General features: G+C 45.9%; 3 protein-coding genes across 7 annotated transcripts in view; 2 read left to right on the top strand and 1 right to left on the bottom strand.

Moving 5' to 3' along the window:
* Window positions 1-5,651: 5,651 nt before the first annotated feature.
* On the top strand, window positions 5,652-6,454 carry Hba1 (hemoglobin subunit alpha 1). Its single transcript, XM_004652109.2, has 3 exons — window positions 5,652-5,812; window positions 5,915-6,119; window positions 6,217-6,454. Exons 1-3 carry the CDS (start codon window positions 5,718-5,720, stop codon window positions 6,343-6,345), a joined length of 429 nt encoding a protein of 142 aa, XP_004652166.1. The 5' UTR covers window positions 5,652-5,717; the 3' UTR covers window positions 6,346-6,454.
* Window positions 6,455-8,970: 2,516 nt separating this feature from the next.
* On the top strand, window positions 8,971-9,659 carry Hbq1 (hemoglobin subunit theta 1). 2 transcript variants are annotated; one of them, XM_004651958.2, is made up of 3 exons: window positions 8,971-9,095; window positions 9,197-9,401; window positions 9,507-9,659. In XM_004651958.2, exons 1-3 carry the CDS (start codon window positions 9,001-9,003, stop codon window positions 9,633-9,635), a joined length of 429 nt encoding a protein of 142 aa, XP_004652015.1. In that variant the 5' UTR covers window positions 8,971-9,000; the 3' UTR covers window positions 9,636-9,659. The 2 variants fall into 2 exon arrangements, with proteins under 2 accessions (XP_004652015.1, XP_044985939.1); XM_045130004.1 differs by having other exon boundaries at window positions 9,197-9,407.
* A 3,393-nt stretch (window positions 9,660-13,052) lies between these two features.
* The window catches only part of Luc7l (LUC7 like), a 36,894-nt gene continuing 25,062 nt past the window's right edge, over window positions 13,053-24,884 (bottom strand). For 3 of the 4 annotated variants that reach the window (XM_045130170.1, XM_004652110.2, XM_045130169.1), the window contains 5 exons: window positions 23,113-23,289; window positions 19,438-19,526; window positions 16,595-16,624; window positions 15,884-16,051; window positions 13,053-13,400 (listed from right to left, as the gene is read on the bottom strand). In XM_045130170.1, coding sequence (XP_044986105.1) covers window positions 13,259-13,400; window positions 15,884-16,051; window positions 16,595-16,624; window positions 19,438-19,526; window positions 23,113-23,289 — 606 coding nt within the window. In that variant the 3' untranslated portion in view covers window positions 13,053-13,258. Of the gene's footprint in view, window positions 13,401-15,846; window positions 16,052-16,594; window positions 16,625-19,437; window positions 19,527-23,112; window positions 23,290-24,884 lie in introns of all 4 variants that reach the window. The other variant, XM_004652111.2, reaches the window with a different exon arrangement.

Here is a 24,884-nt window from a genome sequence, read left to right as displayed (position 1 = left end):
GCCTCCAGCCAGGCGTGGTGGTGCATGCCTTTAATCTCAGCATTTGGGAGCAGAGAGAGAATCATCATGAGTTCAAGGCCACCCTAAGACTACATACTTAATTCCAGGTCAACCTGGACCAGAGTGAGTCCCTACCTTAAGAAAAATAAAAATAAAAAATAAAAAAGGAAAAAATAAAAAAATGGCCTTGATACCCATGACCTTGCAGTGCCTAGCAATACTGTCACAAGACCCTAACAATAGGAAAAAAAGATGATGACATCAAAATAAAAGAGAGAAAAATGGAGAGAGGAAGGGGATATGATGGAGAGCGGAGTTGTAAAGGGAAAACTGGGGGAGGGGAGGGAAATTATTGTTTATTGTCTGTAAGTATAGAAGATGTCAATAAAAAAATTAGCCAGGCATGGTGGTGCATGCCTTTAATCCTAGCACTGAGGAGGCAGAGGTAGGAGGATCACCATGAATTCGAGGCTAGTCTGAGACAACATATTGAATTCCAGGTCAGCCTGAGCTAGAGCGAGACCTTACTTTGAAAAACCAAAATAAAATTAAATAAAAATTTAAATAAAAAAGAAGGTGGCTGATGCACTATGCAATGCAGGGGACCAAATGGACAACTTGCCTGCTGCTTTTTCAGCTCTTAACAAGCTACAGGCCCATCAATTGTATGTGAATCCAGCTAACTTTACAGTCAGCTGTCAAGCTAGGTAGAGATGTGTAGGAGGTAGAGATCTCAGAACTTGCAGCCAGCCCCAAGGTTCCAGAATGTGCCCAAATCTGCCTCTATAACCAAGGATCTGCCATTCCTTTCACTTCAGCACCTGTACCACTTGTGTACTTGTGACCTTGACTAGCTATCACTCAGATGAAGTGAGTTCATCTCACAGGTCCTCCACTCTCTGCATAGGTTTTTGGAACATGTGTTTCAGGTGCTGGCCAACAGGTACCATTAAGCCAATGCCTGGGTACCCCTGAGCTTGCCCTGTTAGCTTTTGACTAGGATCCCCTCCCATCTTACACCTGTATCTCCTACTCTGCATAAAAACTGTGGTGGTGGGGTTGGGGGAAGGGGGAGCTGGAGAGATGGCTTAGTGGTTAAACGCTTGCCTGTGAAGCCTAAGGACCCCAGTTCAAGGCTCGATTCCCCAGGACCCACGTTAGCCAGGTGCACAAGGGGCGCATGCATCTGGAGTTCGTTTGCAGTGGCTGGAGGCCCTGGTGCGCCTCTCTCTTTCTCTCTCTGCCTCTTTCTCTCTCCATCTGTCGCTCTCAAATAAATAAATAAAATGAATAGAATATTTAAAAAAAAAACCTGTGTGGGGGCTGGAAAGATGGCATAGTGGTTAAGGTGCTTGCCTGCAAAGGCAAAGGACCCAGGCTCAATTTCCCAGAACCCACATAAGCCAGATGTACAAGATGGAACATGCATCTGGAGCTCCTTTGCAGCAACTGAAGGCCCTGGTGTGCTCATTCTCTATCTGCCTCTCTCTCTCTCTCTCTCTCATATAAATAAATAATAAAATATTAAAAAAAAAACACCTGTGTGAAGCTGGGCATGGTGGGGCACGCCTTTAATCCCAGCACTTGGGAGGCAGAGGTAGGAGGATCACCGTGAGCTCAAGACCACCCTGAGACTACATAGTGAATTCCAGGTCAGCCTGAGCTACAGTGAGACCCTACCTCAAAAAACAAAACAAACAAACAAACAAAAACCTGTGTGGGTGGCAACCTGTGTGGGTTCTCTGAGTCTCTGAAATGTCAGCAGTGGGCATGATTCTACTGATTCAGACCAGAGACCCATGCTGAAGCTGCAGTGGAGGAGGGGATGGAGTGGAACAGTTTAATGTTCCTGTACTGGGAAGGACCAGGCCTTCCAGGGATCCTCTCAGAGGTAAAGGATGTACAGTCTCTGAAATATCACAGATCCATAGCAGCATACAACAAAGATGAGAACAGAACACATCTACATGGTGCTGATCCTAGCTACTCCAGAGGCTGAGGCAGAGTAATAACTAATTCAAAGCCAGTCTGGGCTACATAGTAAGAGGACACCTCTTCTATCTCCAAAACACAAACAAGACCATGGTGGTCTATGCCTTTAATCCTGGAACCCAGGTGGCCTCAGAGGTAGAAGAATCACTATGAGTTCAAGGCCTGCCTGAGACTATAGAGTAAATTTCAGGTCAGCCTGGGCTAGAGGGAGACCCGACCTCAAAAAACTGGGAAAAAAGGGTGTGGTGGCACATACCTTTAATCCCAGCACTTGGGAGGCAGAAGCAGGAGGACCACTGTGTGTTCAAGGCCACCCTGAGACTACATAGCGAATTCCAGGTCAGCCTGGGTTAGAGCGAGACCCTATCTCAAAAATCAAAAACACAAAACACAGGGTGGGAGTGATGGCTTAGTGGTTAAGGTGTTTGCCTGCAAAGGCAAAGGACCCAGGTTCAACTCCCCAGGACCCACATAAGCCAGATGCACAAGAGGGCACATAGGTCTGGGAGTTCGTTTGCCGTGCCCGGAGGCCCTGATGTGCCCTTTCTCTATCTGCCTCTTTCTCCTTCTCTCTCTCTCTCTCAAATAAATAAATGAAAAAATAAAAATAAAAACACAACAAAAAACTGAAAAAAAAGAAAGAAAAAGGCAAAGTTAACAACCACACAATAGAAATAGGCTGTCCCAGATCCAAATATCCAAATGCAGTTGGTTGAAACTCTCTCATGAGAGGGCAGGTGTGTAGGAGGTGTGCAGGTGTGAGAGTAGTGGTTAACATAACCTGCCCTTGCTCCCTCACAACAACCCTCAGAGCACAGGTCAACATAGCAGGGAAGAAGAGGGTGGCCTGGCTTCTGTATAGGGTGTTCCTGGGAAGTTCATAGCACAATATCTGTCCCTTCTTGCTACAGTTCATGAAGCACATTAACTGCTCACTGTCCACAGATCTTGGAACTTAATTCATTGCCTCCATTATCTGTCTCTAGCCAGGCCTTCTGGGCTCTCCCTTTGCTTCTCCCTATCTGCTGCCTGCTATCAGCAGCCACAGACTCCTGTTCCACGAGCTGAGGTCCCCAAGCCCCATGCTTGAACACCCTTCCTGGTTGTGTTGCCCTAGGAAATGGACAGGTCTGCAGGCCCATCCCTAAAACAGCCTACACATGCCCCACTGGATAAAATTTTGGGGAGGGTGGTAAGGCCCCTCTTTCTTTGTGGACAGGTCCACTTTGAACAGCTGAGAAGTTCTCTCCCTCTGTTCCCATAAATTTATCCCCTGACCCACAGCCAAACCATTTTTACTTAATTTATAAAAACACTTAAACTAAGCTAAGTGTGGGCACATTAAGATGTGGGGCTGGGGCTGGAGAGATGGCTTAGTGGTTAAGGGCTTCCCTGTGAAGCCTGAGAACCACAGTTCAAGGCTCTATTCCCCAGGACCCACGTTAGCCAGATGCACAAAGGAGTGCACACATCTGGAGTTCTTTTGTAGTGGCTGGAGGCCCTGATGCGCCCATTCTCTCTCCCTATCTGCCTGTTTCTCTCTCTGTCACTCTCAAATAAATAAATAAAAATAAACAAAAAAATTTTTAAAAAAATGATGTGGGGCTGGAGAGATGGTCCAGCTGCTAAAGGCACTTGCTTGCAAAGCCTGACAGCTAGGGTTTGATTCTTCATTACCCACATAATTCACTATGTAGTCTGAGGGTGGCTTCAAAATTATGGTTGATCCTCCTACCTCTGTCTCTTGAGTGCTGGGATTAAAGGTATATGCCCCCACACCCACCTCCACAAAATATTTTATCTAATTTTTTAAATTTTTATGTAGTTACTTGAGAACAAGAAAGAGGCACACACAGAGAGAAAAAAAGAGTGGCACACTAGGGCCTCCAGTCACTGCTAACAAACTCCAGATGCATGTGCCACTTCATGCATCTGGCTTATGTGAGTCCTGGGGAATGAAACCTTGAGTCCTTTGGCTTTGCAGGCAAGCACCTTAACCGCTAAGCCATCTCTCCAGCCCTATAAAAATATTATTATTTATTTATTTTTATTCTCAATTTTTATTAACATTTTCCATGATTATAAAAACCCATGGTGGGCTGGAGAGATGGCTTAGCGGTTAAGCGCTTGCCTGTGAAGCCTAAGGACCCTGGTTCGAGGATCGGTTCCCCAGGTCCCACGTTAGCCAGATGCACAAGGGGGCGCACGCGTCTGGAGTTCGTTTGCAGTGGCTGGAAGCCCTGGCGCGCCCATTCTCTCTCTCCCCCTCTATCTGTCTTTCTCTCTGTGTCTGTTGCTCTCAAATAAATAAATAAAAAATAAATTAATTAATTAAAAAAAATAAATAAATAAAAAATAAAAAAAAACATGGTAATACCCCCCACTTTCCCCTTTGAAATTCTATTCTCCATCATATAAAAAATATATTTTCAAAGAGGTGAAATCAGGAGCATCTGAATTTGAAATTCAAGGCCAACCTAGGCTACATGAGATTGTGTCCCAAGAATCAGAAAAAAAGAAAGAAAAGAAGAAGAAAAAAAGACATTCAAAAGCATATTCTCTGAGTAGGTGTGTGTTATTCCATTTATAGAGTTTTTCTGCCCTAGCTCTCTTGCCCAAGAAAGCCAAAGAAGTTTAGGTCTGAGCCCAAGAGTATTCATCTGGGCTGAAGTACATCTTCAACTATTGCCTCATGAACTTTTTTTTTTTTTTTTTTTTTTGAGGTAGGGTTTCACTTTAGCCCAGGCTTACCTGGAATTCACTATGTATTCTCAGGGTGGCCTTGAACTCATGGCAATCCTCCTATCTCTGCCTCTGTAGTGCCAGGATTAAAGGCTTGCACCACCACGCCCGGCTACTCTCGTGCACTATTTTATTATTTATTATCTATTTTTTAGTGCTGAGGATTGAATCCATAACCTATGCTAGGAAAGCATTCCAACAGTCAGCTACATGCTCAGCTTTCATGCACTACTGTCTTTGTTGTCAGTTTTTGTTATAAAAGTGTGGGTTCTCTCTTTCAAAGGCTGGCCCAGAACTCCAGGGTTCAAGCAATCTTCCTACTTCAACCTCCCCAGTGATTGGGCTATGTATGTGTGCCATGCCGAAACCAGCTCCCAGTCCTTTTCCTTTTTAATAGGTGGGAGCTCTTGGCATGTTAACATGCAGAATGTAGTGACTTGCCTCTGAAGTCTCATCTATTCAAAGGCTGAGGCCAAGGATTCAGCCTTGACAACATTTATCTTCACAAATAAAAGGAAGGGAGAGAGGGAGGAAGACAAAGAGAGACTATTTGATTTATGTTTGGTCTCAGGGATTGCAGAGATTGGAGCAGGATTCAAAAAAGGCCAGGGGTAGGCGACTTGTACCTCTATATCCCCAGCATTTTATCCTTTTTGTCCTCAGAGCCAGGATGAAGCCTGGGACTGAGAGCAGAATCAGGAAAAGATGCAGAACAGGAAAGGGAACGAGAAGCACGAACACAGGGGCATGGCCAAGGCTGGGTTGTGCGGCTTCTTTCTCTGCTGGGGCAGCGGGACCCTCACTTCCACGCCCACACCCATGGCGGGAGGCTGGCGTCCACGCTCAGGTCGGAGCGCAGCCGGGAGCGCCAGCCAATGGGAGCGCCCGGGCGGGCGTGTCCTCCGCGCCCCAGGCATATAAGCGCCTGGCAGTGAGGGCTCAGTACACTTCTGCTTCTGACTCAGACTCAGAAAGAAGTCACCATGGTGCTCTCCGCTGAAGACAAGGCCAACGTCAAGGCTGCCTGGGACAAGATTGGCGGCCACGGTGCCGAGTATGGCGCGGAGGCCCTGGAGAGGTGAGTACTCCTCCCCGTTCACTCTTCTCTGAAAGAACCCCTGAGGCTGGGGGCGACCCCTAACTGTTCTTTCCGGGGACCCTTCCCCCCTTCTTGTCACAGGATGTTCTCCAGCTTCCCCACCACCAAGACCTACTTCCCTCACTTCGATGTGAGCCACGGCTCTGCCCAGGTCAAAGCCCATGGCAAGAAGGTAGCGGATGCTCTGGCCACTGCCGCGGGCCACCTAGATGACCTGCCTACCGCCCTGTCCGTTCTGAGTGACCTGCACGCCCACAAGCTGCGTGTGGACCCCGTCAACTTCAAGGTTTGTGTTCAGACCTGGCAGCGGGGAGGGATTTAGGACCTGGGGGTCGCAGAAGGTGGAGCGCTACCTTCACTCACTCGATCCTTCCTCTCTGCAGCTTCTGGCACACTGCCTGCTGGTGACCCTGTCCGCCCACCACCCTGCTGATTTCAACCCTGCTGTGCATGCCTCCCTGGACAAGTTCCTTGCAGCTGTGGCCACCGTGCTGACCTCCAAATACCGTTAAGCTGGAGCCTGGGGGCCCCGCCCCCTTTCCGCCTTGCCTTGGGCCAGGCGTTCTTCCCCTCCTCGCACCTGCACCTCTTGGTCTTAAATAAAGTCTGAGTGGGCGGAAACCTGTGTGCCTGGATTCTCTGTTGGCCAAGGTTCCCTGGTTGGCTTGGGACGCTCATAGGGAACACATAAGCAGCCTCCGACCAAGGACCTCTGTGTAGAGGTAGAAGGCAGGAAAAGAAAAACGACAGAGAGAGAGAGAGAGAGAGAGAGAGAGAGAGAGAGAGAGAGAAACCCTTTCTTTCTCTGCCTCCACCTCACTCACTCTCTCTCAAGTAATAAAAATATTTTAAAAAGCCGGGCGTGGTGGCGCACACATTTAATCCCAGCACTAGAGGCAGAAGTAGGAGGATCTCTGTGAGTTCGAGGCCACCTTGAAACTACATAGTGAATTCCAGGTCAGCCTGAGCTAGAGTGAGACTCTACCTCCAAAAACAAAAACAACAACAACAAAAATTAAATAAAGGCAAGTGGGAAGAGAAGGGGAAAGGGACAAGTGAAGGGAAGAGAAGCCAAGTAAAATCCTTTGCCCAGGATTATTGCAAACCCCATACCCAGCACACACAGACACACACACACGAATTTACCCAGCTCTTCCCACAGGTGGCTAGTGAGGAAGCCTCTTCTTCAGAGTGACACTGAATCTTTCCCTGTCACCCGTCTGCCCCCCTCCCCAGGGAAAAGCTGATGACAACAAAATAAGAGAGAGTGAAGGGATTTGATAGGGGAAGAATTGGGAGAGGGGAGGGCATTATCATAATTTACTGTCTATAATTATGGAAGCTGGCAATAAAAGGTTAGTTTTTTACATTTATTTATTTAGGTTTTTCAAGGTAGGATCTCCATATAGCCCAGTCTGGGCTGACCTGGAATTCACTATGTAGTCTCAGGCTGGCCTTGAACTCATAGTGGTCCTCCTATCTCTGCCTCCTGAGTACACCAACACATCAGGCTGAAAACAGTTTTTGTGACAGGGTCTCACATAGCCCAGGGTAGTGTCACTATGTAGCCAAGGATGACCTTGTACTGAATCTTCTGCCTCTACCTCCATGTGCACTATCATATCTACTTTATCCAGTGCTGGGAATTTAACCCAGGGCTTCATGCAAGCTAGGCATACACACTACCAATTTAATTACCACTACCACCCAATTCCAAAATGGAATTTTTTTTAGCCAAACAAAGATGATCACCATGAATTCAAGGCTAATGAGTGGTGGCTCACAGCTTTAATCCTAGCACTCAAGAGGCAGAGGTAGGAGGGCTGCTGTGAGTTTAAGGCCACCCTGTCACTACATAGTGAAGTCCAGGTCAGCCTTGGCTACAGTGAGACCCAACCTTGAAACAACTCCCCCCCAAAATTAATGTGCCACATGTCATGTTAGGGGTGTTCCATGGCTTTTTGCTGTCGTTGGAGGTATCATAAGCACTCCATAAATACCACTGTCCAAAAAGGAACATGTGAAACAGCCAGGCACCTGACATGTTATCCATGTTATTCTCTTAAGAACCTAAGAATTGTTTTAGAAGGAGGGATGGAGTGTATTATAAGGATATATATAATTTTGTTTTGTTTTGGTTTTCGAGGTAGAGTCTCACTCTAGCTCAGGCTGACCTGGAATTCACTATGTAGTCTCAGGGTGGCCTCGAATTTATGGAGATCCTCCTACTTCTTTCTCCCGAGTGCTGGGATTAAAGGCGTGCCCAGCAGATTTTTATTTATTTAAGACAAGGTCTCATGTAGCTCAGACTGGCCTCAGTTATGTATCACCACACCAGTTTCATGCAGGACTGGGGATGAGACACTGGCCTTTGTGCATGGTAGGCAAACAAGCTACTAATTGAGCTGCGTCCTTAAAATAGATTTTTAACATAAATATAGGCACAAGTGAGCATGTGGTGGTTATTAGAGAGGCACTTTGGAAATAAGATATACCCAAATATGGCTGAAGGGAGAGAGGCTTTCCTTATGTGTGGTGTGGTGTGTGTTTGTATGGTGTATGCACATGTGTATGCTGTGCATGGGCATAGTGGTCAGAACATCAGATGTACTGTTCTCATTTCTTCTTTTTTGCCTTGGGAAGGGGTTTCTCTCTAAATCTGAAGCTGTTGTTTTTTGTTTTGTTCATTTCTGAAGTAACTAACCAGCAAGCCCCAGAGATTTTCTAGTTTGTCCCCCACTCTCGAAGGATTGGGGTTTCCAGGCATGTGTGGCCACACCCCACTGTTTGCATGAGTGTTGGATATCAAAGTCAGGCTGTCAGGCTCTCCTGATAAGTGGTCTTATCTGCTGAGCCATTTTCCCAGCCCCTTTGTTGATTTTATATAGTATGAAAGTATAATCTAGGTGTCTTAATGGCTCAGAATACACTGACAATACCAAGATACACTTTAAACTCCCGTGTATTCTAATAATAACACACAAGATTTTTCACACAGTAAACAATGTGGTTTTGGGACCCTGGGAGATTTGAGTGGCAGATTCAAGCTGGGCCAGACTGAACAGTGGGGCGGAGGCAGGGCTGCAGAGCCCCCTGGTGGCCGCGCAGGTTTCAGCGTATCTTGGGGCTCAGCCTGGGAGCAGAGCGCGGGGAAAACCAGCGCAGGGATGGAGCTTTCCTCAACCGATCGGGCGCTGGTGCAAGCGCTGTGGAAAAAACTGGGCAGCAATGTCGGAATCTATGCGACCGAGGCCTTGGAGAGGTGAGGGCAGGGCTGGGGGCTCTTGGGCTCATTTACCCGTTAGGCTGCTGTGAGGACGTGCAACTTGCCTGACCCGGATGCACATGACATTCCTTCCGCAGGACTTTCCAGGCTTTCCCCTCCACCAAGACCTACTTCCCGCACTTTGACCTGAGCCCTGGCTCCAGTCAGGTCAAAGCCCATGGCCAGAAGGTGGCCAACGCGCTGACCCTCGCTGCCAACCATCTGGACGACCTGTCTGGTGCCCTGTCTGCTCTGAGTGCTCTGCACGCACACAAGCTACATGTGGACCCTGCAAACTTCCAGGTTAATGTATGGTTCACGCTGCACCTACTGGTGCTGAAGGTGCGGGTCCCATTAGATCAAGCCTTCAGGAGGGATAACATAACATGATTCCCTCTTTTCTCACAGCTCCTCAGCCACTGTCTGCTGGTGACCCTCGCCCGCCACTACCCAGGAGACTTTAGCCCTGCCATGCAGGCATCCTTGGACAAGTTTCTGAGCAACGTGAACTCAGCACTGGCCTCCAAGTATCACTGAACTGAGGATGGGTTGTAGTGGGCTTCCCAGTCATGTCTTTCAAGATGTTTTAATAAAATTCTCTAGGTCAGTGCCACACATTGACTTATATGCTGTGGGTCCAAGGAAAAGGTGTGCAAACAGGCCAATGCAGAGGCAAGGGTTCAAGAAAAGCTGGAATGGGCCAGTTCTCTTCTTCCTAAAGGAACTGGTTTCATGTAGCCCTAAGTGGTTTCAAACTTGAAAACTGGCCTGGAAGTCCTGATCTACCTGTCTCTACTTTCCAAGTGCAAGGATTACAGGCTCTTTTTAACTTGTGTTGTTCGGCAGGGTGGGAAAGCAGTGACTTAGGTGTCTCTTCCATAACAAAGTGCTTTAAGCTATAGATAGCCTCAAATGAAAAAAAGAAGTGTAGTGGACTAAGGATGGGATTGGCAGGTGGTGAAGGAATTCATGTAAAAAGTAGAAAAGGAGCCAGGTGTGGTGGCGCACGCCTTTAATCCCAGTCCCAGCACTCGGGAGGCAGAGGTAGGAGGATTGCCATGAGTTTGAGGCCACCCTGAGCACTCCATAGTGAATTCCAGGTCAGCCTGAGCTGGAGTAAGATCCTACCTCGAAAAACCAAAAAAAAAAAAAAAAAAAAGTAGAAAAGGTAAAGTAGAAAATTTACTGGGTACACTACAAGAGGGAGGGGGCTAGGCAGTAACAAGAGCACTACCTGCAGTGGGTAGGTCAATTCTAGACCTCAACATTTCCTTGGTGCATCAGTGTGTTCAGGCCACCCCTCACTATGGTGTGTGGACCTATGCCATTGGGTCATGAATTTGTCTTTGGCCTTGGCCAAATGAGGACAGGCTTATAGTTAGGTCCATACCTGGGTCTGGTAGATGAGCTGTAGGGGTGTTTAAGACACTGGGGGGCTGGAGAGATGGCTTAGCAGTTAAGCGCTTGCCTGTGAAGCCTAAGGACCCCGGTTCGAGGCTCGGTTCCCCAGGTCCCACGTTAGCCAGATGCGCAAGGGGGCGCACACATCTGGAGTTTGTTTGCAGCGGCTGGAAGCCCTGGTGTGCCCATTCTCTCTCTGTCACTCTCAAGTAAATAAAAATAACAACAAAAAAAGATACATGGGGTCTAACCATGCCCAAGGTAAGTTTATTGAGGACCTCAGGTTATCAGGAGGCTGTGGTAAAAGCATTCTGTAGGCTGAAGAGATGGTTCAGTGGTTAAGGCAAGTACCTTAATCAAAGTACCCAGGTTCAATTCCTCAGAAGCCATGTAAGTCAGGTGCACATGGTGGTGCATGTATCTGAAGTATGTTTGTAGAGGCTTAAGAGGCCCTGGCATGCCCAGTTCTATCTCATAAATAAATTTTAAAACAAAAGTTTCTTGGAAGCTGGATGCTGTGGTACATGCCTTTAATCTCAGCACTTGGGAGGCAGAGGTCAGAGGATCGCCATGAGTTTTAGGCAACCTGAGACTACATATGTCTCCAGGTCAGCCTGGGCTAGAGTGAGACCTTACCTTAGTGGGGGAGGGATTCTTGGGCTGTAGAGACAGCTTAGTGGTTAAGGTGCTTGCCTGCAAAGCCAAAGCAGCACAAGGTGGCGCATGCATCTAGAGTTTGCAGTGGCTAAAGGTCCTGGCGTGCCCACTCTCTCTTTCAAATAAATAACCACTTAAAAAAATTCATGGGCTGGAGAGATGGCTTAGTGGTTAAGCACTTGCCTGTGAAGCCTAAGGACCCTGGTTCAAGGTTCAATTCCCCAGAACCCACCTTAGCACAAGGGGCCGCATGCGTGTGGAGTTCGTTTGCAGTGGCTGGAGTCCCTGGTGCTGTCTGTCGCTCTCAAATAAATAAATTAAAAAAATGCTAAACAAAAATTAATCCTAAAAAATTCTTTAGCTGGCGTGATGGCGCACACCTTTAATCCCAGCACTCAAGAGGCAGAGGTAGGAGGATTGCCATGAGTTTGAGGGCATCCTGAGACTACATAGTGAATTCCAAGTCAGCCTGGGCTACAGATAAGACCCTACCTTGAAAAACCAAATAAATCAATGAATAAATAAAATTTTAAAAGTAAAATAAAAAGCAAGTCTGTTGGGCTTTCATACAAAAAAAAAAAAAATGTGGTGGTGGTGGAGAGATGGCTTAGCAGTTAGTTATAAGGCACTTGCCTGCAAAGCCTAAGGACTCAAGTTCAGCTCTCCAGGTGCCCCATAAGCCAGACGCACAAGGTGACTCAAGCATCTGGAGTTCAACTGCAGTAGCTAAAGGCCCTAGCATGCCAATTCTCTCATAAAAAAAAATCACAAAAATAAATAAAAACATGTCAAGTAGGTTATCTAAAAAAGTAAAGTTCATTTCAACTATATATATTTTTTTTTTAAAAAAAGGATTCACTGGATGCATCACAAATGTGAGTCCCCTATGGAAACTGGATAGGAATCTGAGACTACCTGAGGGGTAACAAGGACCCAAAACAACTGTCCTGACGGTTGTTGGAGGTCCAGAGGGCTTCACTACCTAAAGGATACCACAGAAAGCCTATAAACCCAACAGTGTAGTCCAAGCTGCAGGGAACAAAGGAGTAGGGATGTGGGTACCACAGGTCATGGGCATAGCAATATTCCTGGTAAGCCTCACTCCCCAGTAAAACAATAAAGCAAAACAGCTGTTTGCCCACATACAAAATTATATTTACATGGTGGGGGGGACCCAAATCATTCAAAATGGTACTGGCCATGAGGTAAGGGCAGTCTGGTTAAGGCCCAGTCAAGTTCTGCCTTCAGCAGCCACATCTAGTTAGAATTATCTACCTAGAAACAGGGAACCCAAGTGCAAGCCCTCCCTCCAGGAAAACCAGGAAAGCAGAGTTGAACTTGAGTTCCACCTGGAGGACCAGGGATGGGAGGCTCACCCAAATGGACATTATTCTTGGGTCTTTGTCCTAAGTGATATCAAAGAATTACATTACAGTCCAGCTTACCTGACCAGACATGCAGCTTTTCCTTTAGAAATGTGTGTGGAACATAACCTGCCCCCACATAACCTACACTGAGGGAGTAGATGAGCAGCTGAGATGCAAGTGAGCAGAGCAGGGTACCCATACACACTTGGCTCAGTGGAGTGTCTCATGTGTCTTGGCATGCAGGATGCCAAAATTCAAAAGTGGTAGGGTTGAAGAGATGGCTCAGGTTAAGGCATTTACCTGCAAAGCCTAATGACCCAGATTCAATTTCCCAGTATCCACATAAAGCTGGACACACAAAGTGGCACTATGCCCAGGTGTGTCCATTGTTGAGTCTGTCTCTCTCTGCTTGCAAATAAGTGGCCTGACAGTTTCTGAGGTCAAGGCAGCACAGCCCTTGGGTCTACTGGTACTGGGTCACAATGAGGTGCCTCTGTAACAGATTCACAACAGAAACCCAATACAGCTGTCAGGGAGCAACCACCAGGTTTATTTGTTCCTATACAACATAACCCCAACACAGGAGCAGCTCTGAACAATTCTAGAAACTCACAGCTAGAGCCAAACAATAGAAATTTAACCTACAAAAAGATGAGTTGTACTCAGCAAATATAAATGGTAATTTTAGGATGTGCTGAACATTTTATCAGACTATTTACAGGGCTAGCGCCAGGTTCAGATTTCGCCAGCCTCCTTCTCCTCCGACTTCCGAGACAAACTCTTCCCATTGGAGCTCTCCAGCCTCCAGTCAGTGGGCCCTCGCTCGTTCTGCCTATACTCCCAGGATTCCTCTCTCAATGTGCGCTCCCTGGAGAACCTGGGAAAAGGGAACAAGAGGCTCAACAGAGGCAGCTCTTTCTGGCTGACTCATGGTTATCAGTAGGGCAGGCTATCAACTAGAGATAAGGAAGGTTATGGCCCCACCATACCTCAGGAGACCCTTAGCAGAAAAAGTAGCTAAGCCAGCTTTCATATGGTATCTAAGCCACCATACAGGAAACATTCAACATTTTTTTCAATTTGAGCTGGATATGGCTTAGCGGATCTTGAGTTCCAGGTTAGCCTAAGCAGTAAGTTAGCTCTGGTCTCAAAATTAACTAAGAGGGCTGGAAAGATGGCCCAGCAGTTAATGGCATTTGTTAGCAAACCTTGATGGCTCAGGTTCGATTGCCCAGTATCCATGTAAAGCCAGATGTACAAAGCAGCACGTGTCTGGAGTTTTCATTTTATTTATTTATTTTTATTTACTAGGGGTGGGGGGAGAGAAGGAGGGAGGTAGAGAAAGGGCACGCCAGGGCCTCTACCCGTTGCAAAAAAACTCCAGACACATGCGCCACTTTGTGCATCTGGCTTACAAAGGTACTGGGGAAATGAACCTGGGTTCTTAGGCTTTGCAGGTAAGAGCCTTAACCATTAAGCCATCTCTCCAGCACATAAATATTGTTTTAAAAATTAACAAGAGCCAGCCATGGTGGTGCACACCTTTAATCCCAGTACTCAAGAGGCAAAGGTAGATGGATTGCCATGAATTTAATGCCACCCTGATACTCCATAGTGAATTCCAGGTCAGCCTGGACTAGAGAGAGACCCTACCTTGAACAGCCAAAAAAAAAAAAAAAAAAAAAAAAAACTAGAGCCAGGTATAGTGGTACACGCCTTTAATCCCAGCACTCAAGGGGCAGAGGCAGGAGGACTGCTGTGAATTCAAGACCACCCTGAAACTACATAGTAAATTCCAGGTCAGCCTGGGTTACAATGAGACTCTACCTCAAAAAAAAAAAAAAAAAAAAATTATTTACTTGACAGTGGGAAACAGGCAGAGTGAGAGAGAGAAAGAGCACACCAGGGCCTCCACTCATTGCAAATGAACTCCAGATGCATGCACCACCTTGTGCAACTGGCTTACCTGGTACTGGGGGATCAAACCAAGGTCCTTTAGCTTTGCAGGCAAGTGCCTTAACCACTAAGCCATCTCTCCAGTCCCTCCCCGCCAATCTTGGTAGGGTCTTACTCTAGCCCCAGATGACCTTGAATTCACACTCAGGCTGGCCTCAAATTCAAAGATTCTCCTACCTCTGTCACCCGAGTGCTGGGATTAAAGGCCTGAGCCACCAAGCCCAGCTTCTGGCTCAAGATTTTTTTTTTTCCCCGAGGTAGGGTCTCACTCTAGCAACTCATGGCATTCTTCCTACCTCTGCCTCCCAAGTGCTGGGATTAAAGGCGTGTGCCACCACACCGGGCACCTGGCTCAAGATTTTTAATAAAATGAAAATTCTTTAGTGTAACATAAACAAAGGCAAGAACAACATGACAAAATTAAACACATAGGGGCTGGAGGGATGGCTTAGCAGTTAAGGTGTTTGCCTGCAAAGGCAGAGTACCCACCTTTGATTCCCCAGGACCCACATAAGCCAGATGCACAGGTGGCGCATATGTCTGGAGTTTGTCTGCAGTGGCTGGAGGCCCTGGTGTGGACCCCCTCTCTCAAATTAAAAGTTTAAAAATGTTATTGATTAAAAAAAAAAAATAAGCTGGGCATGGTGGCACATGCCTTTCCCAGCACTCGGGAGGCAGAGGTAGGAGGATCAACATGAGTTGGAGGCCACCCTAAGACTACATAGTGAATTTCAGGGGTCAGCCTAAGCTAGAACGAGACCCTGCCTCAAAAAACCAAAAAAAAAAAAAAAAAAAAACCCCATATGGAATATTATCTAATATGTAAAAATATAATTGGAAAAAGAGAGAAACCAAAACTAAAAACCACAACTGAACCGGGCATGTGCCACCATATGCATCTGGCTTACATGGGACCTGGAGATTTGAACCTGGGTCCTTACGCTTTGCAGGCATATGTCTTAACCAGTAAGCCATCTCTCCAACCCCCATGACAAACTTTTAATTCCAGCACTTGGATAATGAGTTCAAGGCCAGCCTGAGTTACAGAATGAAAGCCAGTGTCAAAATAAAAAATACAGGAGGACCTGGTTATGACACAAGTCTTGGCTGCTCTGTTCCAAGTGAAAGTGCATGGAACACTAGCCCAGTGCAGTGCCACCCAAAGGACCCAACATGCATGAGCTCCTCCACAACCCAATCCTATTCTGAGCACTGGGTTCCCACATACTACTTTCCCCTCACTAAGGTCCTAGCACTCGGTCTTAGCTGGCCAGCCTGGCTACCCATAAGTCTAGCTTTGTCTCTACCACAGGCCCAAACTGACAGACTCCCAGAAGACCCTGGGAACACAAAGAGGAGGAGCTCACTCCTGGCTGTAGCTACTGAAGGAGTCAGAGTAGTTACTTGTATTTCACACTCTGGTCCCTGGAAACCCGGCGATGTCCCCTGCTGTGGCTGCGGGAACGGCTGCGGTGGCGCCGGTGTCTATCTCGGGACCAGGACCGAGACAACTTCCGTCGCTCTCGGGAGGTAGATCTTGACCGTCTCCGACGCCGATCACGGGATCGTGACCTGGAAAAACCCAGAAGGCTGTGGGGACCCACAAACTAAAGAGTAAACCACCACAAGGGCCCACCACCATGCCTCTCCATTCTTTTCAGCTTCTGCCTTCAGATTACTATTTCCCCCACAAAAGTACAATTTGGGATTGAAATAATCCTCTGAATTCAGATGTGTAAACCTTTCCCTTGGAATGATCCCCCCACCCCACCAAGGTAGGGTCTCAGTGTAGCCTACGTTGACCTGAAATTAAGTCTCAGGTAGGCTCCCAACTCACAGTGATCTTCCTACCTCTGCCTCCCAAGTGCTGAGATTAAAGGCATGCGCCACCACGCCCAGTGGAATGATATCTTTTGAAATCACACAACCTTACATTCCTGGTTGGCCTGCAGGTCCTGGGTCTTCCCTCTTACCAGGTAGGAGGGTCCTTCTACTGGGGCTAAGTCCTAACACAACCTTGTGCCACCCCTTCACAAGCTAGTGTTGCCTAGTAAGCAATTAATTAAGTATTAAGAAACAAAAATGCTTATAGAAAGACATTTGACTGAAACCTACCTCCTGCGATCTCGGGTTCTTGATCCAGACCTAGGAAAGGGAAAAGAACAGGGCTGGAGAATCGGCTTAGCAGTTAAGACGCTTGCCTGTGAAGCCTAAGGATCCAGTACCCATGTAACATCTGGAGTTCATTTGCCCTGGTACACCCATTCTCTCTGTCTGCCCCTCTCAAAAAAAAAAAAAAAAAAAAAAAAAAAAAAAGCCTGTAGTGGGGAGGGTAGAAGCTCTAGGAAGGAAGAAAGCCTATTACTGCTATTTGGCTAAATGGTTATGCTGTGGCCATCATACTGCCCTCCAAATATTTGTTTATGTTCATAAGATCAGTGCTGCCTTGAGCTTTGGTCAGAGAGGTTCTTTGTACAGTGGGTGGTGAACTATTGGGAAGAGCTCAAACCACTGATTGTTCAGTGCAAAACACAACATCTATATCACCCCCTACAAGGCTCAGGGAACAATACAGAAGAGGAGGCAGAATCAATGTAAGAGCCAGAGGATGGCAAGAGTATTATGGAACATTGTCTTCTAGACAGGATGTAACCATAGAATTAACAAGCTCATAATGGATGTCATGGATAGTTAGAGGAGCTCATGAGGAACCCCCTCTCCAACCTCTCCTGAGGAGTTACTCAAAGTCAATGGTTTCTGAAGTAGCAAGAAATTTTCTTCAGTGGTATAACCACTGTTAAATTTACAGAGTTCAACCAAATAATAGCCTCCCACACATACTGATGTTGCTGCAAGAAACTTCCATTAAATTCAGAGTCAACAGTAACAACAAAAAAAGATACCAGGGGGCTGGAGCGATGGCTTGGCAGTTAAGCACTTGCCTGTGACGTCTAAGAACCCCGGTTTGAGGCCCATGTTAGCCAGATGCACAAGGGGGTGCATGCATCTGGAGTTCGTTTGCAGTGGCTGGAGGCCCTGGCATGCCCATTCATCCCCCCCCTTTCCCTCTGTCTGTCACTCTCAAATAAATAAAAATAAACAAAAAATTAAAAAAAAAAAAAACAAACTAGATACCAGGGCTGGAGATATGGCATAGCTATTAAGGTGCTTGCCTGTAAAGCCAAAGGACCTCGGTTTGATTCCCTAGGACCCATGTAAGCCAGATGCATAAGGGGGTGCATGTGTCTGGAGTTCGTTTGCAGTGGCTAGGGGCCCTGGCGCACCCATTCTCTCTCTCCCGCTCTCTGCCTTTTTCTCTCTTTCAAATAAATAAATAAAGTTAAAAAATATTTCTTTTGTTGCTATTGATTTAAGTCAGAGTCTCACTTGGGGCAGTTTAATAGGCACAACATACCTATTTCAGTAAGGCATAGGAACTTTTCGAGGACAATGAGACTACCCTTTAGGAAGGTGTGGTCACTTCTGGTTTGTCCTCTGCTTTGAGCTCAATTCTAACTTGTAATCCCAGCTCCATGCTCCCAATCCAGGTTGTGGCAACTATAGGCCAGAAGCCATGAAGTTAGCTTCATTCCTTCTTTGCACACTTCAGTCAACCAGTAATACCTGTCAGTTCTACCCTAGACCACACTCATACTCCACCTTTGCTTGCATTCTCCTACCAGAGCCTCACTGGTGTTATTGCTTCACCCAAACATTTTACATTCTCCTACAAAGGGCAGCAGAGTATCCCAACTTCATATCCTATGGGAGAGATTCTTCAGTGCCATCACATCATGGAATACATAAAAAGTCAGAGTCCAGGTATCGATGAGACAGATGACTACTGATACAAAGTGCTTACTATACAAGAATGAGGACCTGTGTTCAGAGCCTCAGCAACCACATTAAAATGAAAGAGGAGCTTGAGAGAGGGTATAGTGGTTAAAGGCACTTGCTTGCAAAGCCTAATAGCCTGGATTTGATTCCCAGTACCCATGTAAAGCCAGATCCACAAAGTGGCTTATGTGTACCCATTCTCTCCCATTCTTACAAAAAAATTAATAATAAACAGACTGGGGAAATAGCTCATATAAAGCCAGGTGCACAACATGGACACATATCTGTAATTCATTTGTAGCAGAAAGAGAGTTCCTGCTGCACCCATTACCAATCTCTCTCAAATAAGTAAAAAAGTTGTGAGCTGGGTGTGGTGGCGCACGCATTTAGTCCCAGCACTCAGGAGGCAGAGGTAGGAGGATCACCATGAGTTCGAGGCCACCCTGAGAAAACAGAGTGAATTCCAGGTAAGCCTAAACTAGAGTGAAACCTTACCTGGAAAAATAAAAAATAAATTGTGCATGCTGCGCAAACCTGTAATCTCAGTTTTGAAGAGGCAAACAGGATGGAGAATCCTGGAGCTTACTGTCCCGCTAGTCTAGCTGAATCTGTGCAGTTCAAGTTCAGAGACAGACTGCCTCAAAAATAAAATCATAATAAAGTGAACAGCAACTGAAAAAGCCCTTGACAGTGACCTCTAGCTTCCATAACCATGTATACCCACAAACATGTATGTGCACCCCCTCACACACACAAATACCTGAGATCATCCAAAGCTTCCACTGCCTCAGCCTAAAGTAAATGACTCCCCCACACAGAAGTGCACTGGCATAAGTCAGCATCATGTCTCCCCCAGCAGATCAGTTTTTGCCTCCCCTATTTGCTAGAGGCCATGTGCCAGGTTGTGAGAGGAGCTGGCTCTGTGTGGTAAGGGCAGAGTTGCTCCTTGTTTAACCATCCTTCCCATCATTCAGATTAGCACGTGCTGCACTTTGCTAGACTAAAAATGCTGCACATTGTTTGTCTTTTAATGGCCACCTTGGTATCTAGCAGATCTTGATTACTCCAGACCACACTGCAGCAGATGGAGCAGTAATTTCATGAGGCTCATCCACACTAACCTCCTGCTTAGCCGCTCCTCCCGCTCTCTCTCCTCTCTTCTCCTCAAGCGATCTTGATTTCTCTTCTCATGCTTTTCTGCCACAGTTTTCTAAAAAAATGAAAATTAAGGGAAGAGCAAGGGAACCACTTAGGAAACAGGATTCCATCCATTTTTGAAATTTCCTAATCATAATAAATGAAAAAAAGTTTTATAATTATTTTATAAATGTGTTGACAAATTGCATATTCTGAGGGGTTGAACCTCTAACTCACAGGGAATTAAAGTTACTTGTTTAGCATACAGTCTCCCCAAGAGCTTTGTGGTAAAGGAGATCAAATGTGACAGACCACATAGAGCCTGCTGTTGGGAAGAGCTCTAGATGCAGCTTGTTGCCTGGGTGCAGAATGCTGCCCTGGCTTTAGCACAACTAATGGAGTGGTAAGCCCATAAGCCTCTGCAGCTGCACACTTACTCATTTGGTCTTGAATACAATGGAAGGCAGGAAGCTGTAAGAAACTCCACTGCTGCAATACCGTCAACTTCAGCTTGCTGAAAAGTACCGGGTGCCAGCCTAGCTTCATTCTCAACACTGAGTCTAAGCCCTGGAATGCTCCTCATCTCTGTAGCATGAAATGAACCCCTAAATGGAAGTCAGACCAAGTAAAACAAAAAGTGGCCAGGGATGGCATAGAGGAAATTCCAAGAGCAGTGGGAATAAAACAAGCATTCTCCAGATATGAATGAACCACAAGACCCAAGAGCTGTCCTGTCTCACACTCCAGGTATCTGGCCACATCATAGATCCAAACAAGGCATACAATATAGACAGTGAAAGTGTCAGTTCCACAGCTCCCATGAATACTCATGCCTAGAACAAGTCTAAAAACAGGCCTGTGTGTGGCATCACCTCCCTCCTAAAATATCACGAACCTTACACAGCTAGAAAATCAAATACTCATAAAGGTTTAAACACTTGGGCTGGAGAGACGACTCAACAGTTAAAGTGACTGCCTGCAAAGCCTAACAACCTTGGTTCGATTCCCCAGTACCCATGTAAAGCCAGATATACAAGGTGGTGCATGGCATCTGTAATTTGTTTGCAGTGGCTAGAGGCCCTGGCATACCCATATCAAATAAATACATGAATAGCATTATATATATTATATATATATTTTTTTTTGGGGGGGGGTTAGAGGTAGGGTCTCACTCTAGCCCAGGCTGACCTGGAATTTACTTTGTAGTCTCAGGGTGGCCTTGAACTCACAGCGATCCTCCTACCTCTGCCTCCAGAGTCCTGGTATTAAAGGCATGCACCACCATGCCCAGCTTTTAAAATATATATTTTTTAAAGTGTGAATACCTTAGGGGCTGGAGAGATGGCTTAGCGGTTAAGGCATTTGCCTGCAAAGTCAAAGGATCCCAGTTCGATTCTCTAGGACCCATGTAAGCCAGATGCACATGGGGGCGGATGCATCTGGAGTTCCTTTGCAGTGGCTGGAAGCCCTGGCATGCCCATCCCCTCCCTTCCTCTCTCTCTCCCTCCCCACTCTCCCAAATAAATAAATAAATAATAATAAAAATCAGATGGCAGTGACCTTGGGACTCAGAAGGTATCATGGTGATGGAAAGAAATGACCACAGTACTCAGTTACTGCAATATCTCTATCACACCTTCCAAGGCTCAGGGTCTAATGCAGAAGAGGTAGCAGAAAGAATGTAAGAGCCAAAGGAAGAGCAGGACTCCATACAACATGCTCCCTCCAGACACAAAATGGCCTGGATATCCCTGGCCTCACAGTGCCTGACACTACCTGCATAAGACCATCATAAGAGGAGGAAAAGATCATGACATCAAAGTAAAAGAGAGACTGATTGAGATGGGGAGGGGTATGATGGAGAATGGAGTTTCAAAGAGGTAAGTGGGGGAGGGAAGGTATTACCATGGGGTATTTTTTATAATCATGGAAGTTGATAATAAAATAAATAAATAAATAAAAATTAAAATTAAAGTGTGAACAGCTGGGCTGGAGGGATGGCTTAGAAGTTAAGGCACTTGCCTGCATAGCCAAAGGACCCAAGTTTGAATCCCCAAGACCTATATAAACCAGATGCAAAAGGGGCTGGAGGTCCTGGCACACCAATTCTCTCTCAAATGAATAAAAATTTTAAAAAATTAAATAAAAAGCCAGGCGTGGTGGCGCATGCCTTTAATCCCAGCACTCGGGAGGCAGAGGTAGGAGGATCACCGAGAGTTCGAGGCCACCCTGAGACTACATAGTGAATTCCAGGTCAGCCTGAGCCAAAGTGAGACCCTACCTCGAAAAACCAAAAAAAAAAAAAAAAAAAAAAAATTAAATAAAAAATGTGAACACAGCCAGGCATGGTGGTACATGGCTTTAATCCCAGCACTCATAAGGCAGAGGTAGGAGGATCGTAGTGAGTTCAAGGTCACCCTGAGACTACATAGGGAATTCCAGGTCAGCCTGCCTGAACTACAGAGACCCTACCCCTAAAAACAAAACAAAACAACAAAAAAACTGGGATGAGCTGGCCATGGTGGCACACACCTTTAATCCCAGCACTCAGGAGGCAGAGGTAAGAGGATCACCCTAACTCCGAGGCCATCTTGAGAATACACAGTGAATTCCAGGTCAGCCTGGGCTAGAGTGAGACCCTGACTCGAAAAACCAAGTATGAACACTTAATGGAATGGTAAGATAATTAAACACAGAACTCCCACATCTTTTAAAGGTGTGTGCCACCACACCCAGCTTTGGAAGATGTTTTGAGAACACCCTCAGTGCCAATCCAGCTCCAAGATCACCCATCACCTAAGGAAACCCCTCCTGGGGTGAAGAACTCTAGCTTCTGTTGCCTAAATAAGCAGCACCTTCCTGGAAGCATGTTAAGGTCATTTGGCACTGATTTAGGTCGAAAGTATTGTAGTATTCTACATAAAGCAATGAGGGGCCCTTTGACTGTACTTTCACATCTCAGGCATATTCAAGGAAGGCTCCCTATAGCCTATTACAGTTCTAGTACATAGTGAATAAAGAGGCACCATCAGTTGACAATCATTCAGGACAACTCAATGTATTAGAAACAAGTTCAGCTGAGGATTTAACTCAGTAGTAGAGTACTTGACTTAGAGTGCATGAGGGCCCTGGATCAACCCCCAACACTACTAAAAAATAGAGGCCCCAAAACATATTCAACCCAATTTAAAGCATTTGTGGCTGGAGAGATGGCTTAGCTGTTAAGGCACTTGTCTGCAAAGCCAAATGACCTAGGTTTGATTCCACAGGACCTACGTAAGCAAGATGTACAAGATGGTGCATGCATCTGGAGTCCATCTGCAGAGGCTAGATGCCCTGGCACGCCCATTCTCTCTCTCTCCTTCTCTGTCTCTCTCAAATATAATTAATTAATTTTAAAAAAAAGCACACATTTATGCTGGGCGTGGTGGCGCATGCCATTAATCCCACCACTTAGGAGGCAGACGTAGGAGCATCCCTATGAGTTCAAGGCCAGCCTGAGACTACACAGTGACTTCCAGGTCAGCATGGGCTAGAGGGAGATCCCTACCATAAAACAAAAGAAAACAAAGCACTGGCAGCCATTTTTATAACTAAAGAATATAAAGGCAACCACAAGAATCCAAAGACTACTCCAGAAACAAAATACATCAACATACCCTCAGCTGATCAAGCTTCTCTCGGATCTGGATGAATCCCAAGTGTAACTTGCCCCCAAAGTGGTCTGCCAGACGACGGTCATTGTCATGGAGACCAAGGTAGGCTGAACAAACCTCACAGACACGTAGCTTTTGCTGTTGAAAACTAGAGGCAGGCATGGAATTCCTGTATTCTTCCTAGAGAAAAGGGAGTAGGGGAGAGACAAAGATGAGGTATTCAGAAGTGCCACTATGTACCACCTTCCAAAATGAAAATAGTTAGTGAAATGAAAGAGGTGGTTGTTCTCAAAAGAAAAAATAATTATTCATGACTAGAAAAATGGCTTAGTGGTAAGGCACTTGCCTGCACAGCCAAAGGACCAAGGTTCAATTCCCCAGGACCTTTGTAAGCCAGATGCACAAGGTGGCACATGCATCTGGAGTTAGTTTGTAGCAGCTAGAGGCCCTGGTGCATCCAATCTCTGTTTTTCTCTCTCAAATAGATAAATAAAAATTGAATTTAAAAGAAAATTATCCTTTTGAGGGCTAGAGACATGGCTTGTCAGCCCTGTGAAGCCCAGTGCCCCATGTTCAATTCCCCAATACCCACACAAGGCAGATCCGCAACATGGCGAATGCATCTGGATTTCTTTCACAACACCTAGAGGGTTCCACCCCCAAATAAATAAAGTATTTTAAAAAATTCTTTCAGGGAAAAAAATTTTTAATGTGTAATTTATACAGTGAGGATTTAAAAAAATATTTTATTTATTTGACAGAGAAAGAAGGGGAGAGAGACAGAATGGGTGCTCCAGAGCCTCTAGCCACTGCAAACAAACTCCAGACATATACAACCCCTTGTGCATCTGGCTAACATGGGTCCTGGTGAATCAAACCAGGGTCCTTTGGCTTTGCAGGCAAACACCTTAACCACTAAGCTATCTCTCCAGCTCTCAGGTAAAATTTTACATCTGCAAAATGGAGCTATTTTTTAGCCAGGCTCCTCATGGTTTGCATAATGATTGCTGAGTTGCAACTGGAATTGTCATGTGCATGCTCTTAAGTATATTAGGCAAGCATGTTTTTCCCTTGAATCACCTAAGTTTTCCCTTCTTTCCGCATGCTACATGTAGCTGTTTTCTTGAGAAAGAGAATGTTTCAGCATTTTTCTTATCATAACTCAGTAAGTACATCTTGCCTTAAAAACCAAAATGTTCATTGCTGAGGCCCTTGGTTTCCACCAGGAATAATAAGACCCTATTGCTAAAGACTCAACATACTTAGGCTACAAGGTCACTGAGAGATCCTGTTGTAACTGAGCTGAAAACTTCCCCCATGTAGACCTGCGGAAAGAAAAAGCTATGCTGCATGCAGTTCCATGGGAGAGAGAGAAATCACCAGTGACAATACTCAACAGTGGACACTGCGAATCTTAAATTTGGCCAGCAAGGCCAAATGGGCCAATGGGTAAAATAGTAGCACAACTGTTATGTGGGAAACCAACTGCCAATTGGACTGGAGGCCCACTCCATGGGAAGGAATACATCCCTGATACTAAAAACCTACAACAGGAGTAGCCATGAGCCCTAGGGTTGTAACATCTGCTGCTATATGGCTAAATGTATATACTATGCTCACCAAACTGCCCAGTAAGCACTTCTCTTAATGTTTATACCCATATATTAATGCTACTCTCACTTTTGGTTAGAGAAGTCCTCTAGCCACTGTAATCTACTCCAGACATAGGTGCCACCTTGTGCACATGGTATGTGTGAACTTGAATGCATGTGTCA

Source organism: Jaculus jaculus, chromosome 11 (genome assembly GCF_020740685.1).
Source record: "Jaculus jaculus isolate mJacJac1 chromosome 11, mJacJac1.mat.Y.cur, whole genome shotgun sequence".
Lineage (NCBI taxonomy): Eukaryota > Metazoa > Chordata > Mammalia > Rodentia > Dipodidae > Jaculus > Jaculus jaculus.
The sequence above is the reverse complement of the archived record's forward strand: the minus strand, read 5'-3'. Positions and strand labels throughout refer to the sequence as shown.